Source organism: Jatropha curcas, chromosome 8 (assembly GCF_041381405.1).
Source record: "Jatropha curcas cultivar XTBG-Jc1 chromosome 8, XTBG_Jcur_1.0, whole genome shotgun sequence".
Classification (NCBI taxonomy): Eukaryota; Viridiplantae; Streptophyta; class Magnoliopsida; order Malpighiales; family Euphorbiaceae; genus Jatropha; species Jatropha curcas.
In genome coordinates, this window is record NC_143158.1 from 27,686,125 (window position 1) to 27,705,150 (window position 19,026).

Here is a 19,026-nt window from a genome sequence, read left to right on the forward strand (position 1 = left end):
CAGAAATAAGATATAGATTGAAATCTTTCAATTGGAGATAATATTGATGGGAGAGATTAATTTTTTTTACGTAAAACTGACTTATTTTCAAGTAGAACTATAACCGAAAATGAATTATTTGCATTGACAAAACCATTTCAATTTTTATTTTTATTGATCATTTCAATAAAATCATTACTTTTTCTATGCATACATTAATTAAAAATATCTAAAAGAAATACAAGTTTAAAATTTTGATCTCTTGTTATTAATGATATCTAAAAAGAAAGCAAGTTATGGAGTTTGAATTTAATCTTAACTTTTGATATGTACCATGATAGGAAATTAAGACACTCTATAAATTACTATCAAAATTCAACATTTTAATCTCTTAAAGTAAGCATTTGACAGCAATTAGATAATTAAGCCCATTATTATTTTTGGTTTTACTTTTTGACATAAAAAAGTAATTATTACTTCCAATTTCTAGGTTGAAAAAATGAGAGAAATGCAAACATTATATTATTTTCAATTATGAATGATATGAAGGGTTAAATTACTAAATCCACTCTTCTTTTCATAATGTCTTATTAAATCTAAAAGGGAATGATTTCAAATTATATCATTGTAGAAATCAAATTTACATAGTATCAAAGAAACAAATAGGTTAGTTGACGTGGTTAGTGACCTCAATCTCCACAAGAGTAAGTACACAACTTTGATTTCTATGAAGCACACTTTACTGGAAGAGCCAAAATATTTATTGTCTATGGTTATAACACCAAGAAGTCTATTGTTGATTGATTGATTGAGGACCCCTAGTTTGGAATCTTATAGTCTTGGTCTATATTTGTTCTAATTGCCTTATCAAAGATCACAAAATTCACCATCAACTGAAAAGCAAATATATGATATGAGATCTTAAGATGGGTCTAATGTCTATTTTTTATTTTTTTTGCCCTTTTGGCTTTTGGAATAAACCTAAAGTTATTATACTTGTGGACATGATCCATCTTTCTTGTACCCTTTTCATTTTTGTGCCCTTTTTGTATGGATTGAACTCCAAGATAGGAAATTTACTAGGAATAAATGCTTTATTGATTGACACTTTGATATGATATATAACTATGTGGGAAGAATATAATGTAGTATTGTAATGGGGGTCACATTTATCCCCTTTACTTACTAATTGACAATAGTGGTCCTTATGCTTGGAAATGCGATAGGAATATTGTAATAGTACTTTAATGTCATACATCTTATGAGTCATAACTTTCAAGTTGCAAAACAAGAAAAATGTAAAGAATCATTCTTGTCCACTATAAATTTTATATTTACTTAATAAAAATATTTTCTTTATTTTCCATTAAGTTGAGGTGATCATTCAGTCGGTTTAATCAATTTGGATGAAATTTTTAATCGAACTGAATTGATCGAATTATTTTTTAAATTAACTGAATTCAATCTATTTAAATTGGCTGGATTAATTTTATATTGACCACACCAAATCAAATTGTGTGGGTTTAACTAAATTGGTTGAACCATTTACAATAAATGAATTACTTAGGATTAATATTTATTTTCTGATTCATTTAATGTGATTATCGTTAAACTAAACCGAATTATAACCGATAATAGAAAAATTTTAAATTTATCTTTTGAACTAAAAACAGGTTTTCGATTCACCGAATTGAATTTTTTTTTTTTTATACATAACAGGCCCAATGGATTGGAATAATTTTATAGGCTACACAGCAGGGTCCAGCTCTCTCTTTTGAATAATATTCACTAAATTGGTATTTTTTTTTTTTTTTTTTTGTGGAGAGGACTCAAATTCGAAACATTTCTCTCCTTACATTTTCTACAAGAGATAGAAAAACCAAATTGACATTCGCCAAATTGAATTAGCGAAACTAATTGAATTGATCAAATTCGCTAAAGCGTTGGCTTTTACTATTAAACTCAAATCGAAATACATTTAAGTCATTTAAAAAATGAAATACTGGACTAAAAATGTAACAAAATATATATTTCTTCTTAGTCACACATACCGATTGCCAAAGACAGCGGTTTTTTTCAGTCTTCCATTTTCATTTGGAGCGCGGCCTTTTGTATACATATATTTATGGGCTCGGTTCTCTTTTAAGCCCAGAACTCATTATGGATATAAACAACCGAACCCAGTTAATCTATTTCACCGCAAAAAGCCCATTTAATGTGCTGACAATTGGAGGCCCACAGATTTTGAGCTATCTATAACTTTTGCGGTGAAAACTCTCTACATCTTCTACAAGAGTTAGAAAGAGAAAAAATTATTTGATTATTCGATTGATTATAGTTTTTTACAATAAAATCTTATATAACTTGATTCAACTGCTTTTTTTGTATTGAATACTGTTTGGATCGATTACTAAATATGTAAAATTTAATTATATTCAGATTGAGTAATTCAATTTGGATCGAACCGAATATTCATGTACTTACAAAGGGAAAAAAAAAAAAAAAAAAAACCATGTATGAGTTGCTTTCTTTCCCAAACTATTTTTAATAGACAAAATGTACTTATACTTAGAAAATATTTGGTTGGAATAAGTAGACTGAGAGAGTAACTTTTTAATAAATGCATTAAGTGCTTATATTTTGGTTTGCATTGCTAAATTCTTCTTTGCATAAAGTAAATCATTCAGCTTCTCTTAGATATGGTAACTAAGTTTCTCATGGTTGGTTAGACAATTCTTGACAATGAACTTACTAATTTATCTTAGTATTTAAATATATTTAAATTTGCACTATTGATATTATTTTCTTTTGAAATTTGAGATTAATTTATTGAACATCAAACACGATAAAATTATACTTCATGAGAAATAATTTTCTTAAAAATGTATTTTTAAGAAGTATACTTCTCTAGAAATAGGCCTTTTTGGACCAACCAAAGCCTTAAGGTATGGATTGAAGGGTAAAAATTAGAGGCTCTCTCTTTCTCTCACGGCCTAAAATTTAAAAACTCTTTTTTTTGCAAATAATCTTCAGATATGAATTATTGTTATCCAAATATCAAGATTTATGGTTGTTCATATATTAGAATTTTATTGTCGAACATAATTCTGAGTTATTGTTGTCTCTATTATGGTGATTTTGTCTAGCGTCTTTTATTATTTGGATAGTTATGCAAAAAGAAAAACAAATCTCATCTCTAATATAAAGAAAAAAATTTGAAAATAACCAAATTAAACTTATAAAAAGATTATAGAGTCAAACAATGGTTATAAATAGCCATCAAGTGAAGCAAGCGAGCATATCATAAATATTATACTTTATCAACTCGATTGATCAAATACTTCAAATTAAAATTGTGTTTTTCTATTCTTTGTAATTAATTTATTATTGAATTTTTATAAAAAATTATTCTTTGTAATTGATTTATTATTGAAATTTTATAAAAAATATAAAAATATTAATTAATATCTCGTATCTATATATAATTTTCTTCCGATAAAATCTCTATAAAAACAAAAAAAGCCCTGGGATAAGAGAGCGGGAAATAATTGTCACCGTCCAAATTATCAAAATCATGTTTCTTGTGTTTAAAAACTAGAAATGAACATAAAAATAAGTAAATAATGCTTAATGGATCCCACTAAAAAAGGCACACAAATTCCGCTCCAGCTAATCACATCCTCCTTTAGCAATAGCCACTCCTGGATTGGCGCGTGCACAACAAAGATTTCACTTTCTAGATAAAGAAGCTTTTTAAATGGACAATTTCTAAAAATCTAATGGGATTTTGTTATTTTAAATTACAAATTATAATTGAATATTTAATATTTTAAATAAATTACATCTTACTCTTTAATATTAAACTATAATTATAAATTTACTCATTTAAAAAAATTAAAACACTATTATCAATTTGATAAATAATAATTTTACATAATGCACATTTACTTTAATAAATAAAAAATATATAAATAATTTTAATAGCAATAAGTTTATAGTTGGAACTTGCCGAAGTCCACATTTGTCGTCTCGCCTTCTTCACTCACTCGTACATCTCCGTGACCCACCAACCAGCAACCATCCATAAAACTATTGCTTACTTCTACTGCTACTCACTATTCCACCATTAAAAGACGCTAACTTTCTTAACCGTTGATTGGTTTCCGTGACGTCCGGTGCCGGTGAATGCAGATCCCAACTACACACGCCTAAAATATTTGCTTTTGTTGGTTTCCATGGCCATGGAAACCAACAACGCGGCCACCATCACCGCCAATAAATTGCTAAAGAAGCGAAAATGGTTTCTTTTGTTAATATCTTCACTTTTATTCACTACCCTTTTGATTTTAATTACTATAACATCCTCATCCACTTCTACCCAGTTGCTTTTTCGCCGTCAAAATGCCAACAGAAACCATTTCCGCCCTCAGTTTCCTAATTTTGTGGAATCCAAGTTGCCTAAAGCGATGATTTCTGACCGTACTATACCCCGCCTTGCTTATTTAATTTCTGGGTCTGCTGGAGATGGAGTGAGCTTAAAAAGGACGCTAAAAGCACTGTACCATCCGAGAAATCAGTACGCTGTGCATTTGGACTTGGAGGCGACGGCGGAGGAAAGGTTGGAGCTTTTTAGGTGGGTTACAAGGGAAAAGCTTTTTAAGAAGGTGGGGAATGTAAGGTTAGTTTTGAGGTCTAATTTGGTGACTTATAGAGGTCCTACTATGGTTAGCAATACCCTTCATGCTGCAGCTATTTTGCTAAAAGATGGTGGAGAGTGGGATTGGTTCATCAATTTGAGTGCTTCAGATTATCCATTGGTGACTCAAGACGGTATGCTTATATGTATTTTTTTTTTTTTTTATCTTTTTTTATTCTATGATTTTGGAAATTTGTGGTTTGATTGGTAAAAGTGATTTTGGAACTTTATTGTGTTTGTGCATTTATTGGTGCTACTAATTCTGCAGCACTAATTTATTCCATTTTGTTCTATTTTTTGGATTGAGTTTGTTGTCCACTTTTATGTTACTATCTAGCATTTTAAGTAAGAATCAAATTTGATATTGCTATCAGCTACCTATCTCAATCTTCACTGCCTTTTTCTATTCCTGGTATCTAAATATTTTAATTGCATCTATTTTGGCTGATTAATTTGTTTCACTTGGATTCATGATCCAAATCATCATTAATTATAATTAACAAAATGCCCATCATTGACCAGACGCATTCTTCCTCCAAAGTTGCTTATTTATCTCTGCATTTGATTTCTTGCTTTAATCACAACTTATAAAGCTTACTGATTCTACTTTTTCCCTCATTAATTCTTTTTAACGGGAATAGGTACAGAATCTCTGAAAACTTCAGTTTGTTTTCCAGTGTTCTAATTTGTGTTTCATTTTTTATGTGGCAGATCTGCTTCATACTTTGTCTACCATTCCAAGAAACCTTAATTTTATTGAGCACACCAGTGATATTGGTTGGAAGGAGTATGTAAATTCATCCCTTCTGTATATTACCTTTTTTTTCCTGTTCTTACCGCATATGAAGCAAAAAGTAGGTATTCAAGAATTTATTTGCAGTGTTATATATAAAGTCTTCTAAGGGCTGGATCTCAATTGCGCCCCACAGGTATCAGAGAGCCAAGCCTGTCATAATTGATCCCGGGCTGTATAGCTTGCAAAAGTCAGATGTTTATTGGGTGTCAGAGAAAAGGAGTGTGCCAACGGCCTATAAGTTGTTTACAGGTAAGATAAAGGACTAATAGAATGACTTTTTATGTCTTTGGTGTCCAGATAATCAGAGCATAGTTTCACTTTTTAACTTTTCATTAGTAATTAAGCACACAAGGATGAATGACAAACAGTCATGAGATAGTTTCGTAAGTATTTGATTGTTTAGCTTTTTGTTAAATTGATACCAAACCCATTCGGTATTTTACATAAATTGTGAATGCTTGTTGGTTGGTTTAATAATACCACTAAACTCCACTTATTTCCCATTTTCTTGGTATCATATATGCAATTCTAAATATGGTGCCCCATCAAATTGTGGAATATAAATAGGGAAATCTATTTTCCTTCTTTTATCTTTGTGGTATTGTGTTAATATTTACTGTTGACGACTTATCAAATTTTATTTTTTGTAGTTTCAACTACATTTTTTTTCTTCCAAAATAGAGGTCTAGTTGTATAGCAAATCATGTGGTCGAAATTGAAAAGATAATAGAAGAAAGACCATAAACACCCAAATCATTTTTGTGGGTTTTCTATTTTTCAAGATTCAGAAGGTTACATGCACATCTCAGTTCCAGTTGATTAGAAAGAATAAGAGAGGCTGAGATTGTGAAATTCTCGAGAAGGAAATGATGTTGAATTGTATGAACAACCCAGTTTAAGACAATGGAATCTTTATTGTTATGAGAGTTGAATTTGAATTGTAGAATGGAGAGATGATGCTAGAAACAATGTGGTAGCTGAAACCAATGAGCTAAGAAGGAACGTATCAACTTCTCATTGGTACAAGCTTGTCTTGCTTATCAATTATTTGTCCTGGAGCCTTCTGCTATAGATTTTGTCATACAATATAACACTACTGCAATATCTGAACTCTATAATGCTGCATAAGAAATTCTGCAGCATTCTCAAATTATTTGCATGTCAAGGGTAGAGATATTTTGCCATATTAAGCAAACCGTAGATGGAGTAGGAATATCATAAACTCTTGTCAGCAGATAGATAACAATATTATTCATCATAACAAGGAACTATGAATTCTACAACACGAACAAGTTCTCAAATGTAGTGTCTTTTGATCATTTTCTGAGTTTAGGTGCAACTTGATTCTGCTCTTCTGCATTATAGTTCAAAATCCTATGCTCAAAATGAATAAATAAATAAAACAAAAATAAAAGAAATGAAAATTAGAATAATATGGTTCTCACTCTAGAGTTTAACCATGTATCGTGATATGAATTTGCTCAGGTTCTGCTTGGATGATGCTCTCTCGGCCTTTTATGGAATATTGCTTATGGGGTTGGGATAACCTTCCGAGGATAGTCCTCATGTATTATTCGAACTTCCTTTCTTCTCCAGAGGGATATTTCCACACAGTAATCTGCAATGCGGAGGAGTTCAAGAACACTACAGTTAACCATGATCTGCACTTCATATCATGGGATAATCCTCCAAAGCAACACCCGCATTTTCTCACTGTTGAGGACTACCAAAGGATGGTTGACAGCAATGCCCCTTTTGCGAGGAAATTTGGCAAGGACGATCGAGTTCTTGACAAGATTGATTCTGAGATTTTGGGCTGCAGTGCTGATGGATTCGTGCAAGGTGGGTGGTTCAATAATGAAGGAAATGCAAATGGGACCATTCTAAGCCTAGAAAATGTCAAAACAAACACTACTGAACTTAAACCTGGTCCTGGTGCTCAAAGGCTAAAGCGTCTGATCACCAGTCTTTTGTCAGCAGAAGATTTTCGTTCAACACATTGCATCTGATACAGTAATATTCTGATGTTTGGAGAAATAATGATGCAGAAAGGCACCATTTTATTTTTTGCCATTGATGAATCCTCTGTTGTATTTATGACAGAAGATTGCTAATTGGAAAAATAACAAGGCTATAGGAACAAAGGGGGAAGGAAACTACCCATGTCTAGAATTAATATATGGTATATACAAACACTTTTATAGCTCATTAGCTGAATAGGTGATATGTAACTCAGTGTTTCGTTTGTTTTACCTTATATGGTAATGTAACGCAATCATACTTGGTCAATTTGATGCATTGTAATGTTTATCTTTTTGATGTTTTGCACTTCAATGCTTGACAGTTTGATGCAAATTATCAAATGATGCAGGCATCTAAAAGCTTATAAGGGAGAAGCAAAAAAGATAAAATGAGACATATAATATATTAAAAACTAATATTTAACTGAAAATTTCTTTTTTTAAAAAAAAAAAAAAAATTAAAATAGAACTTTATTGGTTTGCTCCGTTAATGTTTTATTTTGGGAATTGTTCATTTTTGAAAGTTGAAATATATATATATATATATAAACTGAAATAAATAGAAAGTTTGAACTCAAGACAGCTTGGTACAGTAATTGAAGCGTTCTAGATTTTATTCTGGTGATACGATGTTCTCTTCAATCAGCAAATTCCGGATTTTGTTTTTGCTTTAGCATGTGATTGGATGTATTTTTCTTAAAACTAATTTTTAGACATAATTAGGCTTGTGAAATTTTTTTTAATTTTTTTCTAATTTATATTTTCTAAATAATATATACAGAAATCTTTCAAACTTGATGAAAAGTTAATATGAATGGTATTTGGTCCATTGGAAACAGAAGTCGAAAATTTCTTTTGGCAAGCCCTTTCTATATGGTTTTTTAGACATACAAAAATTTTTTTTGGGATGCTTCTAAACCGAACGGGATAGGTTGGATTGGATAATATGGCCCTTCCTTCCTAAACAATGTCTTGTATAATGATTTAAATTATAAACAATATCAGCATATTACAGTAAAAAAAATTAGTTATCTAACTGTTATACAATAGTTAACAAATATGAAAATTATTGTTTATTAGTTTTTAAATAAAATGGAGGGAATTATATCCACGAAAGTCCAGAGTATGATTTTTATGCATGAAGCAAATATAATTAAAAGCCGATTGTTTCTGAATTTGTTAAAAAATATGTATACAACACACATATCTATATCGAATGTTTATCAAATAATTAAAGAATATATAAGCATTAGACTTTTTGTTTGTGGGGTTCATGTTTCAATTCATGAATTAAGCCTAAATTATGGCGTAGGTAAGAATTACCATTAAAGAGATAGATTGATATTGATATTTTGCCTTACATGTGAAAATTTAAACTTTAAAAAGATAGATTTATGATATCCAAAGCCAATTGCATTTTCTTCCATTATTTTCCCTCAAATTTGGGAGGCCAAGGAGGAGATTTCTCACCATATTACAAAGTTTATTCTACCCCGTTTTCTGCAATTACAAGTGAACCAACCCACTAGTTTCACTCTCAATTCCCTTGATACAAAATAATATGAGAAGGAATTGAAAATATGAATTCATTATGGATGTACTTACAACAAAATTATCATGAAATAAATTTTGCATACCAAAAAAAAAAAAAAAATTCATTCTTATGGTCTATTCACCTGTTCCTGAACAACACGAGAGAGACGATAACTTGAGAACATGCAGAGATATATCTATATCAAAATAGAAACTGTTTCTGTATTGCATCATGAAGCAAAATCAGATTAAATGTTGAAATTCCTCCATGTTCACCAATTTGAAGAGTGAATTCAGTGTTTTATATGCTTCACTTGCTCGTGGATGTGCAACATCACCCACAAGGAACTCTTCAACCACGCCGTTCAACTCGATTACACTGCAACTGGGCTGCTTCTTCATACCAGCTTCTGAAATCAATTTGCCAACCCTATTCGCTTCCAAAACCCAGCCTGCTTCCTTATAGATATTGTATGAGAGTAGTTGACTACCAGAATCTAAGGTTTGCATATCAGCTAATTTTTTCCAAACCCTGTTTCCTACTTCAACATTCCCATAAATTCTACAGGCACTCAAGAGGGCCCCCCACACATTAGCATCTTTCCCCTCAAGTCCTCCCATCTTCTTATCTACAAACTTCTCTGCTTCCTCCACCATGCCTGATCTTGCCAAAAGATCGACTATGCACGCATAATGCTCAAACTTAGGTTCAATGCCATAGACACTACTCATCTGCTCAAACAAAATGAGGCCCTCGTTAACCATCATACCATGTGAGCAAGCAGAAAGGATAGCGACAAATGTGGTCTCTGTGGGTTGAACCCCACTTGAGATCATATCATAAAACAATTCAAGTGACTTCTTTGCATCCCCATTCATTGCAACACCAGAAATCATAGCATTCCAAGCTTGAGCATCTTTACTAACAATGCCCTTAAAAACTGATAGAGCTGAATCCACATGACCACATTTTGAATACATATCAACTAATGCAGTAGCCAAGATTGGGTTAACATCAAGATTGAACCGTTTTGCATAAGAGTGAACCCACAATCCTTGAGTTATAGCACCAAGATGCGCACAAGCAGTTAGAACACTAACCAGAACTGACTCGTTAGGCTCCAAGCCTGCTTCTTGCATTCTCCGAAACAGACAAAGCACCTCATTGAAGTCACTAGCCCTAGAATAAGCCGCCATTATTGCACTCCATGATATCACATTTCTCACAGGCATTTTCTCAAACAAATCTCGAGCTTTCTCAGTATCCCCTATCTTTCCATATCCATCAATCATCCCGGTCCACATGACCACATCCCTTTTAGGACTTCTATCAAACACCATACTTGCAGTTCCCATATCTTGAACCAACGAATAAAATTCAATCAATGCACTCACCACAAAAGGATCATCAGAAAATCCTAATTTCAATGCATGGACATGAACTAAAAAACCCATTACTTTGCCTGAAGGGGCAAGAATCGAACATGCTTTAATCAATGGTGGAAACGTATAGTTATTAACTTCAAGGCCATAACTTAACATATCTAAGTAGCACAATATCGCGGGTTTTGGCAAATTTGTTTGAACATAACCTCTAATCATAGAATTGTACATGAAAGTGTTATGTAGACAAATATGATTGAAAATTAAGCGAGCATACGAGAAGAAAGATGCGTCCTTGGAGGTGGCGGCAACCGAAAGGAGAGTTCCAATGGCGAAAGGGTTTTCGGGTAGGAGGGTTTTGAGGAGATGGGCATGTAATTGCTTCAGTTGGCTTAGGGTTTTGCATTTTTGTGAGAGAGCAGTGAGAGAGGTTACAGGTTTCTTCGTTACAACGGTTTTTTGGATCATTGAAAATGGGCGGCAAATTTCTTATACTCCATAAAACGGAGCCGATATGTTAAATTCTAAAATATGTTGATCCGTTGAATAAACGCATCACTTTGTTAGTTGTAAGTTGATGGTATTTTAGTCTTTTCAAGACAAATAACGGTAAAGGCTCCGAAAATGAATCGAAGGATTAAATTTTGTTCATGGAACCAAATATTATGAATAAAGTAGGGCTTATCTAAAAACTAAGAATGGAGTGATTAATTTTCACATAAACATTAACATAATGTTAATTTTCCTTTTTAAATACAATTTACATTATAAATTTATATATAATTAATGGGGAATCAATAAATTATCTCCTAAATTTGCGCTAAAAAGTCTTGTAGCCCTTTTAATTTTTAAAATAATCTTATGACCCCTTAAACTTTACTTTTCTAAACAATTGCATACTTTGCCATGTTGGAAAATGCAAATTGGAATGCAGGCACCACAAAGAGAGTGATGGGTAAAGAAGTTTCCAACATGGATTTTGCCATAGCATATAATTTAATTATAAAAAACTATTATGGACCCACAAATATTAACCTTGATTACCAATAATTCTTATTAACACAATAGTATTTTAACACCGCTATTTATCTTCTTATACTGTATTTAACAATAATTTTTAATCCCGTTAAAAAAACAATAATTTTTAATTATTAAAGGTAAAATAATAATGAATGATTGTTTATTTATAAATCTGTTATTAATTTTTCAAGAATGATTTATCTTTCATTGAATGTAATATTATGATATATAGTCTAATTTATTTGGGTTTGTATGAGATAATACTTTCACGTGTAGACCAATATTTTAAAATTGATTATTACTAAAAAAAATAGGAAAATAAACATTGTCATATCCTCTTTAGGATTTGGTATATTATTAGAGTTTTTATTATCCTTGTGGGATTAGGTTTACCATTTTAGTCATAATCCATGTTTGATTAGGACTAGGTATTATACTATATATACTGATTATGCTTGCTTAGAGTTTTTATTTCTTTGTTTCCCACAATATAAATTCTTTAGATTCTCTCTTTACTTCGACTTCAAGGGTAAAGTAATTCAAACTTAGACTTACATTTTTCAATTAATACCTTTAATATCTTTTTCTTCAAAATGGCTATGGTGGATGTGGCTAAGGAAGACAAATTATATATTTGTCTAAATGATAAACGACATATTATAAGGATGGTTAAATGGGATTCTCCGAAACTTTCTTGGGTTACTCTTAACACAGACGGTTGTTCTAAAGGCCATTATGGTTTAGCTGGTGGGGGTGGAGTCATCCGTGACTATTTGGGGAGATGGAAGACAGGGTTTGTTATGAATATTGGCATTTGTTCAACATTTTTGGCTGAATTATTGGCAGTTTATCAAGGACTTCAATTGGCTTGGGTAAGAGGATACCGTCGGCTTCATTTACAAGTGGATTGCATTTCAGTTGTAAAGGCAATTACAGATGAGTTGAGAGGCGAGAATGAGCACGACGATTATACTAATAATTTAGTGCAAGGTTGCCGAACTTTACTCCAACAAGACTGGGAAGTGCAAGTTCGGCATGTTTACCGAGAGGCTAATGTTGTTGCCGATCGCTTGTCAAATTTAGCATTGATTACTCCAATTGGGCTGCACATTTTTGATTTTCCTCCACCCGAGACTCATTCACTCATATTGGATGATGCTAAGGGTGTTTGTAGGCCTCGATTTATTCCTGTTTACTGTCCTCGTCCTTGATGTAAAAGAGGTCTTTTTTTTTTATTATTGTTTGATGGATTATTGTAAATGTTGTCTTTGAATTGTTTTCATTGAGAAGCAAATTGTATTACAAATACTAAATCACATTAATGGACAATCATTTACCAGCTGAAAGTTGTGGAAAAAAAATAAAATTAAAAATAGAAAATTATATTTGATGAGGATTCAAGAGATGCACATAGTTCAATTCGGCTTGCAAGTTGCAAGGATCTTTTGCAATGTTATGAATGGTGCATCTGCAGAAAATTTGCAGAGTGTTTAACACTGTGCATGGCTAATCTTCTGTTTAATGAAATTTTGTACTACTCGCGAGGTCTCCATGTGATTTAATCAGCCTCCTTTCATATTAACAGAATTAGGTTAAAACTTTCATCGGCGATGAAGCTGTGTTATTACAGTGAAATAAGGGGAGCACGCAATGTATGAATTTCATAAATTTAAGGATTAATAAAAAGAAAGCTAAGAAATTACAGATGTAGTACAACGATTGGCCACCAAACAGACCCATTAAATCTTTTGGTTCCAACACCGACGTAGCCATATACTAATGATGGATAATCAACTTACCGCACGTAGCTGGAACCTTCAATTTTAAACAGTACGGAGATAATCGCGGTCCCACTCTGTAACCCCGCACTTAAATTCTTCTGCTACTAGATGGGCCACCCTCCTCCTCTCTCTCTCTCTCTCTATTACAATTATTACAATCACTCGCTCTTATGCGCGCGTGCGTACCAAACTTAACAAGCTAAGAAAGAAAGAAAGAAGAAGGGCGTGAGCTGTGTGTGTATGTCTGTGTAGAATATTGGGACCCACCACCCATGTGCCCTCCCTCCTGTCTCCACCCGCTCCTGCCGCTCAATGATTAGCTCTCTGTTTCCCCTTCTCCCTCTCTAACCCAAAAAACCCTTCGTTTTCCTTTTTTCCCTCTTATTTTTCTCTCTCTATACTTGTTCTCTTTCGGTTAGGTTAACTAGTTAAGCGTTGAAGGATGTCCAATTCTGATAGTGCAGCAAACAACGGCAGCGGCGGCGGCGGAGGAGGAGTTACCAACGGGGCTATCATTGACTCTCAAAGACAGCAGCCGCCGGGGACTAATGGAGCTCTGGCTGTGAAGAAACCGCCGTCTAAAGACCGTCATAGCAAGGTTGATGGACGTGGAAGGCGAATTCGCATGCCGATCATATGTGCTGCACGTGTCTTCCAGTTGACTCGTGAGTTTGGTCATAAATCAAATCAAAATTGATAATAATATTTTAAATTTTTTAATCCGAGTGTGCTTATTGTAAATGAGACTCATCTGATAGCACCAAACGAAAACGGTCACTTTGTTAGGGTTGCTTTGTTTGCACCTGTTTCAACTTCATCACTTATAGAGTTGGCTTCAGTTCTGCTATGGTCGCCCGCTGCTGGTTATCTTGGCTATCGCTCCCTCCAATAAATTCATCATCTCTGTTAAGAATAATAAATTAATCAAAAAGCTTAGAATTTTTTAGATTTAGGATAAAGTGATTGATTCGCTTAGGAATTGAAAGAGGGCAAAGGAAAGTTTTGAAGCAGAGAGAAAGGAAGCGCAGTGGTTGGAGATGAGATAAATATGAAGATAGCAGTATTGATGATAGGGTAGATGGGTAGGTGAATGGTAGAGTGAGATGGACAGATCCGACGTGGCAAAACTAATTGCCATTTGGGCATTTTTCCACGTCATCGCGCATGTATTACAGTATGTATTTTTACTGTAGCAAGGTGTGTAATTATTATAAAGAGTAAAGTTTAATGTGAAATTATTAAAATAGATAGTTAAGTGTACTTTGATTTTTTTTTTTTTTTTATTTCTCACATTTTTAAAGATGTGGAAATTAAGAGGTTTTAAATTTGAATATTTTCTACTACAAGCGCTTCATCAATTTGATGAGTATTGTTTAAAGAGAAGAGATACTTACCACTGTTATATAAAACATAATGTTATTCCGATTCAAGCTAAAGATTGACGAACTACAAATAAAAATTACCAATTAGAAAAGAAATCAAACTCCACTAAAAAAATTAATAAAAAAAATTGTTCTTTAACACTTTGCAAAGCAACACATTATTAATCATTACTAATTTTAAGGCACTCTTCACACTCAAATTAATTACAGGACAAAAGTTAAAACACAAATCCCTCTATTAATAACCTAACTTCTGATTTTTGATTACTCTCGTGCAAGTTTTACGATTTTTTTCCCAATATTATGGCCATGAAAGAGTCCAATAAAAGCAGAAGGAATGCTCTCCACACCATTGGAGATGTCCTCCAAGCAATGAATCTTGCCATTGGAAAGGTAATCAAGAGTTGCTGACATAAATTCTGAGTGGATGTTGAAGTGGTCAGGAGATAGAAAACCTTGAATTTTGATCCTGTGGTAAACAACATCTATCATATTTGGTGTTGCTTTCTTTTCATCATTTGTATACTCACAAATTACTCCACAGGCAGCTACTCTACCAAAATTATTCATGTTGGAAATTGCTGCTTCTAACATTTCACCCCCAACATTGTCAAAATATATGTCAATGCCGTCGGGAAAATACCTATTGAAGCAAATACAAACACAGGATAAATATTAATTATTAGGAAAAGTAATGTATGATTTAAATCTTTCTATTATATTATTTTATAAGTTTTGATCTAATAGAATATTTCCCCTTCCTATATTGTCATTATTCTCTCTTATTCTTCCAATTTTGTTATAATTTTCTTCTTTTTTTTTTTTTTGATAACTATTGTTATAAAAGTTGTGTTCAGCAACGACTTTTTAAGTAGCTTTTAACGTTTAAATACTAATTTTTATAGTGTTTGGTAACACATCATTTAAACTAACTTTTATAGATTAAGATGACGTTTTGAGAAAAGGTTAACTCATGTAATATTTAATTTTTAGCGTTTCATAAAAAGATATTCAAACAGTTAATAGCTAAACGTTACTAAAACAGTTAACAGTTATCAAAACAGGTGATTTTGCCGAATAGACCCAAAATAATCTAAAGCTAAACGCTACTAAAACAATGTCATCTCCCACTCCCTGCCTCCACGGAATATATATATATATATAATTATTTTTAATTTTGATTCAAAATTCGTTACTTATAATAATAATAATGTCAAACAAATGTGAAATATCATGCACAAATGAATACCATGGTGAAGGAGGGAGGGGGAGCCAACGCTAGCCCTGCCCCCTCAACAAAATTTTTTTAAAAAATTCACCCCTAAATTTCTAAAATTTTTCCACCTTATCCCTTAAAATAGTGTATTTTTTAATTTCGCTCCATTTGTCCTCAATTGTGGATCCACCATTGAGTACAAGGTTAATAAAAATTTATACTTGTCATTATGTTTATAATTTATCATCAACAATATGGTAAAAAAGGCAAAATTGGTCACCTCTTAAGAGCCAACTTCAAGTCAGCTTCTTCCTTGTAGTTAAATGCATCATCAAAACCCAGCTTCTCCTTTAGCAAGGCCACCTTTAAAATCAAGATGACAAAAAAGATTGTGAAATTTTTTTTTTTTTTTCTTTGTGATGTTAATTTCATTTTAGAGCAGTAAGTGGTGAGACCTTTTCTTTAGTTCCAGCACAGCCAACTACATAGCAGCCCAAAAGTTTGGCATATTGGCCCACCAAATGTCCAACTGATCCACAAGCAGCAGATACAAACACTTTCTCTCCCTTAATGGGCTTACATATTTCAAACAGCCCAGCATAGGCAGTTAGCCCACTAGACCCTGCCACAAGTTGAAGGACTGAGAATTAGACACTTTTCTCCATATTCATATTAAAATTAGAAAAATTACATTTTTATCCTTAAGTTTTACATAATTAAATATTTTATTTTTATATTTATAAAATGTTTTTTCCTTATAGTTTGGAACCAAATTATCATTCTCTCTATTCTTTGAGATTTAAGTTGTTAGGTGACAATGGTAAAATTACAGGATTAACCCTATATGCATATGAACTAAAACAAAAAAAATTACGTTTTTATCACATATTTTTATATAATTGACTATTTTGTCCTTATATTTTGAAAATTACACCATTTTATCCCTTTAGTTTGAATCCGTTAACAGTTCAAATCTTAAATAATTGATGGAAGAATAATTTCGGTCAAAGAGACAAACAAGGATAAAATAGTGTAATATTGAAAATGTAAAAACAAAATGGTTAATTATACCAAAATATAAAGATAAATTTTTTTTTCTTAAAATTAATAAAAAGAAGAAGAAAATACCAAAAATCCCAACATGATAAGATAGTGGGAACCCCATGGCATCTAGCCTGTTCAGCCTGTCGACTTCTTTTATCACAGTGTACTCTTCCCACTTCAAATGTCCAACAACCAAGTCATCCTTCTCAAGCTTGGGATTTCCAGAAACCACCACTTTTCCCACACCATAAGCTTCAATAGCCTACCAGAATAATTCAATTCTCATTACCATTAACAATAGTAACTAGATATAGATCTTGTAATACACATGCTAAAATTATTAATATATATATATATATATATATGTTACAGTTTTTTAGCATGTTAAACTTTATGGCAGTATAAATGAAAGAAATTGTTTATGAGTTTCTCGAGATTTAACTCAAAAAAAAAAAAAAAAAACTCGTTTAAAAATTCTTTCAATAAGCTTGACAAGCAAAATTTAAACTTATTAACCATCTTTCAAATTTGAGCTCAACAAAACTCGATCAGAACAACTTGACTCGTTTACAATCTCTGTTTCTTTCACCGGGAAAAGAATTCTCAATTGTTAAACTATTATTAGCAAATATTTATTAATATTTTCAGATCATGATTTTTCTATAATAAATAAAAAAGAAAGAAAGAAAAGAACATGAGTTATTGCAAACTCAATCACAAACCAAATCTAACTCGGCAACATTATAATAATAGATATAAGATTATTGCAGAAAACTGGTTACTTACTTGGCCTGGAACAATAGGAGCTGCAGCTTCTATGGCCTGGTGCGATGAGCAATGAGTTTTCATACGATTAATTTGGTAAGGATCAATTGATACATATAGATTTTTCACAATAACAACATTAGAATCAGATTCCACACAAAGAACAAGACTTTCAGTCTTTATCTCAAAGTCAGATTCTTTTGGTGCACCTTCATTTATGTGACCCTTTATTGTAATGTACCTGTTGCTAACAACTTCCATTTTTTTTGCAGAGAAGCTGTTCAAATTTGCAGCTAGCTTATCCACGAAATGATTTATTGTACATAGAAGATAAGGATCTCTTGGCTGTACACATTTTACATTTTACCTTTTAGCACCTGAACTTTTACAAAAAAACATTATAATTCCTCGAGTTTTAAAAATGGCCTTATAGTCCTTTAAATTTCATTTTTTCTGTATTTGTCGCCCAGAAGCCGATTCACTCTTCGATATGTAAGATGTAAGACTATTATAAAGCATGAAAATTTGATATCACAAGGTCAAAAAGTGAATTTTAGACGGAATCAGGAATTAAAGTTAAGGGGCATTAAAAAAAATTTAAAAAAAATTTAAGAGTTAAAGAGGGCAAAATTGAAAAAGTTACTATTTTAAAAGTTAAAATAAAAATTTTCAATACTTTGATGAGTCATTGTTAACGGTACTGTGTTTAATTTATGTACAGCGGGACATTGAAGTAGTGTCTTTTGATTTTTTTGTCTTTTTTGAAGGCAATGCGTCTTTTGGGTTGACACCGAAGAGACGTTGAAATATCTGGTTAATTATCGTAATTTATATATTTATAGATATAATTTTAAAATGGTGGTAAAATAATAAAAAATAATATTATATAATAAAAATTTATGTAATAATTTATATTTGTTGAATTTATTCATAATAATTTCATTTTATAGATAATATTATGAATATTTTATTAGTACTAACATGCACATATGATTATACAAGAAACCAAAAATATTTATATAATTTGATAGCGGTACTTTTATTATAATTTGGTTAAAATATTTGTATTCCGCATAATTATATTTTTCAATTAAATAAAATTAAAAATCCATAAATGTACATTTTTATTTAAATTTAGCCATTAGGTACAGAATATTGTGTAATTTGCCCATCATATCGCATATAAATGTTTTTTTTTTTTTTTAAAGTGATACAAATATAATTAAGGAAGATATAAGAGGGTTGTGCAGGGAAACACTATTGTAGTTATTGTTATTTTATTATTGATAAGTAATTATTAATATTTTTTTAAAGTGGTTAGAATATAATTAAAAAAAATATGTAGAAAAAGCTTTTTAAAAGTGACAGGAATGTAATTAATAAAGATATAAAGTCTTAGTATTTTTTATG

General features: G+C 31.7%; 3 protein-coding genes across 3 annotated transcripts; 1 reads left to right on the plus strand and 2 right to left on the minus strand.

Moving 5' to 3' along the window:
* The first annotated feature begins 4,001 nt into the window (after positions 1 to 4,001).
* On the plus strand, positions 4,002 to 7,760 carry LOC105639354 (beta-glucuronosyltransferase GlcAT14B). The gene is made up of 4 exons (XM_089724750.1): positions 4,002 to 4,809; positions 5,387 to 5,462; positions 5,605 to 5,720; positions 6,957 to 7,760. Exons 1-4 carry the CDS (start codon positions 4,215 to 4,217, stop codon positions 7,478 to 7,480), a joined length of 1,311 nt encoding a protein of 436 aa, XP_089580876.1. The 5' UTR covers positions 4,002 to 4,214; the 3' UTR covers positions 7,481 to 7,760.
* Positions 7,761 to 8,954: 1,194 nt separating this feature from the next.
* On the minus strand, positions 8,955 to 10,969 carry LOC105639355 (pentatricopeptide repeat-containing protein At5g66520). The gene has a single exon (XM_012223386.3). It carries the CDS (start codon positions 10,874 to 10,876, stop codon positions 9,269 to 9,271), a length of 1,608 nt encoding a protein of 535 aa, XP_012078776.1. The 5' UTR covers positions 10,877 to 10,969; the 3' UTR covers positions 8,955 to 9,268.
* A 3,706-nt stretch (positions 10,970 to 14,675) lies between these two features.
* On the minus strand, positions 14,676 to 17,921 carry LOC105639356 (2-alkenal reductase (NADP(+)-dependent)). Its single transcript, XM_012223387.4, has 5 exons — positions 17,638 to 17,921; positions 16,936 to 17,113; positions 16,263 to 16,429; positions 16,088 to 16,170; positions 14,676 to 15,234 (listed from the first exon to the last, which is right to left on the minus strand). Exons 1-5 carry the CDS (start codon positions 17,875 to 17,877, stop codon positions 14,856 to 14,858), a joined length of 1,047 nt encoding a protein of 348 aa, XP_012078777.1. The 5' UTR covers positions 17,878 to 17,921; the 3' UTR covers positions 14,676 to 14,855.
* Positions 17,922 to 19,026: the final 1,105 nt, after the last annotated feature.

Excerpts from the sequence above, each read along its gene's own strand:
- LOC105639354 (XM_089724750.1), top strand. The coding sequence starts at position 4,215 with ATGGCCATGGAAACCAACAACGCGGCCACCATCACCGCCAATAAATTG. Across the intron at positions 4,810-5,386 it reads TCCATTGGTGACTCAAGACG|ATCTGCTTCATACTTTGTCT; the intron begins GTATGCTTATAT and ends TTTATGTGGCAG. Across the intron at positions 5,463-5,604 it reads AGTGATATTGGTTGGAAGGA|GTATCAGAGAGCCAAGCCTG; the intron begins GTATGTAAATTC and ends TGCGCCCCACAG.
- LOC105639355 (XM_012223386.3), bottom strand. The coding sequence starts at position 10,876 with ATGATCCAAAAAACCGTTGTAACGAAGAAACCTGTAACCTCTCTCACT.
- LOC105639356 (XM_012223387.4), bottom strand. The coding sequence starts at position 17,877 with ATGGAAGTTGTTAGCAACAGGTACATTACAATAAAGGGTCACATAAAT. Across the intron at positions 16,430-16,935 it reads TTATCATGTTGGGATTTTTG|GGTCTAGTGGGCTAACTGCC; the intron begins GTATTTTCTTCT and ends AACTTGTGGCAG. Across the intron at positions 15,235-16,087 it reads TTGAAGTTGGCTCTTAAGAG|GTATTTTCCCGACGGCATTG; the intron begins GTGACCAATTTT and ends TTGCTTCAATAG.